Consider the following 3,569-nt stretch of genomic DNA (forward strand, 5'->3'; position numbering starts at 1 on the left):
CACAATATGTTTAATTATTATTTTAAGGCTTACCTCTCTCTCTCTCTCTCTCTCTCTCTCTCTCTCTCTCTCTCTCTCTCTCTCTCTCTCTCTCTCTCTCTCTCTCTCTCTCTCTCTCTCTCTCTCTCTCTCCCCCTCTCCCTTTCACTCAATTATTTCCTGAAAAATTGGAAATATTTCGTAACCGATTTCCAAAAAGATACCGGTTCCCAAAAAAATCGGTAACAAAAAACTATACAGTTTATAGCACTCCCCGAGAAATTTTACCCTTGTTTTATATTCAATTCTTTAAAATTTGATTAATTATTTCCCGAAAAATTCGTCAAACTTTTGATACCAGTTTCCAAAAAGATCGGTAACAAAAAATTATATACTTTATTATAGCACTTCCCGGAAAATTCAACCTCTACTTTATGTACAATTTTTTGAGATTCGGTCATTCGAAACTGGTTTCCAAAAAAATCGGTAACAAAAAATAGTACACTTTATAGCACTCCCCGGGATATTCTACCCCTACTTCATATACAATTCTTTGAGATTTAATCAATTTCCCGAAAAATTGGAAACATTAAAAAAAACCGGTTTCCAGAAAGATTGGTAACAAAAACTATACACATCATGGCGCTCCCCGTAAAATTCTACCCTTACTTCATATACAATTCTTTAAGATTCGGTCAATAAATTCCCGAAAAATGGAAAAAATTTCCGTACCGGTTTCCAAAAAAATCTGTAACGAAAAATTATACACTTTATAGCACTCCCCGGAAAATTCTACCCCTGTTTGATCTATAATTCTTCGAAATTCGGCGAATTATTTCCCAAAAAATTAGACAAATTAGAAAAACCGGTTTCCAGAAAATTGGTAACAAAAAACTATACACATAGTGGCACTCCCCGGAAAATTCTACCCCTATTTTATATGGTTTTAATACAAATTCGGTCCAATAGTTTTTAAGTTATTAACGTTCAAACATACACCACCCGTAAGGATTTTATATAATAGTATAGATAGAGACGTAGTTCTACGTCAAAACTACACACTCTATAGCACTCTCCGGAAAATTCTACCCCTATTTCATATACTTGTGGCCAAAATTCGGTCCAATATAGTTTTTAAGTTAAAAACGTTCAAACATACAAATGTATAAAATAGGTATTGTTGCTACCGCCAATCTATGCCTCCATCCTTACATAAATTTTGGATTTTATCGCCTTGGTATATATACTTGAATAATACTGTACTTTATAATATACTGACAATATATATTTATATATTTGTCTAATTTTATTTATCAAAGTAAAAGTATTTAAATTACTGATATTTCCGTTTTAATTAATGATGCAAAATTAAAATAATTAATATTAATATCGTAATGTATCTTTACAACTGAAAGATATACATGTTTATATTCGCGTCCTTAAGTAAAATAAAAATATGAATAAAATTTACTTTGCCCGTAATGTTTATTTTACCAATGCTTATCGCATATTTCTGCATGCCAGCAATAAAATCAAAACTGGAAGAATTTGGTTTATTAGGATCAATTTCTTTCAGGGGTTTTGTCTTCTGATGGTTATTGTAAACCCTTTGATGAGACAGGCTCTGGATATATGCGTAGCGATGCAATGACAGTGGTGTATCTGCAAAAAACAAAAAATGCAAAGAGAATATATGCGACCTTCGTATACGGTAAAACAAATTGCGATGGCTTTAAAGAAGAAGGTATCACTTTTCCATCATTTAAAGTGCAAAAAATGTTGTTGGAAGAGTTTTACGAAGAATGTGGAATCTCACCTAGTGAGTTAACATACATGGAGGCTCATGCAACTGGTACCACAGTGGGTGATCCTGCGGAAATTACGTCTATTGACCAGACTTTATGTGCTAAAAGAAACACGCCTTTATTGATGGGCTCGATAAAATCGAATCTTGGACACTCCGAACCCGCCAGTGGCCTTTGCCAAATTGCAAAGGTTAATATGTGTAATAAAACATTTAAATATAAAATTTGCTTAAACTGCAATTGTAACAATTTAAATTTTCTCATATCGTTATTAGACTTTCCAGATAGCACAGATGATCGTCATGAACTCAAAAAGGATTCGTGAAATCCTTTCATAACGATCATCTGTGCTATCTGGGTTATTCATTATAATAATTTACAACAATCACACAATTAGAATTACTGTTAACAAAGGAATTTAATTTCTTGAAGATATTGTTAGCGATGGAAACTGGTATAATTATGCCTACTATACACTTCAAGTGTCCGCGAAAAGAGTTAACTGCTATTATCGAAGGAAGAATAAAGATTGTCACTGAACCAACAGAATGGGAGGGTGGTTATGTAGGTATTAATTCCTTTGGATTTGGAGGAGCTAATTGCCACATATTATTAAAATCGAATCCTAAACAAAAAATCAATAATGGAGCACCGAATGACGACTTATCCAGACTTGTAATCGTATCTGGACGGACGGAGAAGGCTGTTAAAATCATTTTAGATGACGTAAGCAAATATTATACTATCTTATTTTATTTATTTTAAAAGTGGTTTAAGTTTTATATTTATCTTTTGCATTACTGTAACAATATTGTTATTATTAGATATTATAAATTATACACCTGCAATCATTTATTTAGTTTCACATCAATTCCGTTGGAGTAAAATGTTATAATTTATAAGATAGTCTTAAAAGACATCCCTGATGAGTTTTTTATGTTTTTTTTCTAGTTCTTTGTTGTTGGTTAAAGTTTAAAACTATACTTTTTTTTAATGTACATGATTATGTACACAGGCCCTTAAAGGGTAAGAAGAAGATTACAATCAATATGTGTATATACAAGACGGAATAAACATCATAGTTATCGGTTATGAGGTAGATTGATGACATAATGTTCATTTATGCAAGTTATAAACATTTTTAAATAAATTTGTAACAAAATGTTTGAACATAACTTTTCTTTCTGTAATCAGGGAAAATATTTCTTTATTTTATTAATAGTTATTTATTGTAATCCATACAGCAATTACACAATTATAATTATTGTTAATAAAAAAGAATTTCTTAAGGATATTTCTTGAAAGTAAAGATAGAAATTAATATTTTAACTTATACCTGTTACATAGTCTAAGAACCTTCGAAAAGTTTTATCCGCTGTTATTAGAAGAAGAATAAAAATATCCTCGAATTAACAGAATGAGAGAGTTCTCTCGAACCACACTGAGAAAAAAAAGCTGTTGCTTCAATTAAAGTGCTATCACAGGGTGCCAAGAACATAAGTAGTTCATTCAATTGTATTATTATTAGAACCAATATCTGGATTATTAAACCAATAATTTAATTATTTATTTTTTAACAATAATTTCTAACTTTAGCAATGTTTGTTAACATAGAAATATGTTGATTGTTAATACTAATTTAAACATATGAAATAAAGCTTAAAAGAATACAGATACAGGTAAGATTTAACAGTTACAGATGTATTGTATAATTCGAGATACACACAGTGGACATATTTATAACTATAAATTAAAATTGTGCCGATAACTTACCAAAAATTGTTA

The 3,569-nt window shown here is 30.5% G+C and overlaps 1 protein-coding gene across 1 annotated transcript; it reads left to right on the plus strand.

Annotated features, from left to right (window-relative positions):
• The first annotated feature begins 1,160 nt into the window (after positions 1-1,160).
• LOC143896033 (fatty acid synthase-like) lies at positions 1,161-3,076 on the plus strand. Its single transcript, XM_077403580.1, has 4 exons — positions 1,161-1,216; positions 1,556-1,974; positions 2,217-2,510; positions 2,736-3,076. The coding sequence occupies exons 2-4, from the start codon at positions 1,612-1,614 to the stop codon at positions 2,751-2,753; spliced, it is 675 nt and encodes a 224-aa protein (XP_077259706.1). The 5' UTR covers positions 1,161-1,216; positions 1,556-1,611; the 3' UTR covers positions 2,754-3,076.
• The last annotated feature ends 493 nt before the right edge of the window (positions 3,077-3,569 follow it).

Source organism: Temnothorax americanus, unplaced genomic scaffold (genome assembly GCF_048541705.1).
Source record: "Temnothorax americanus isolate GAGA-0224 unplaced genomic scaffold, ASM4854170v1 Scaffold175, whole genome shotgun sequence".
Classification (NCBI taxonomy): domain Eukaryota; kingdom Metazoa; phylum Arthropoda; class Insecta; order Hymenoptera; family Formicidae; genus Temnothorax; species Temnothorax americanus.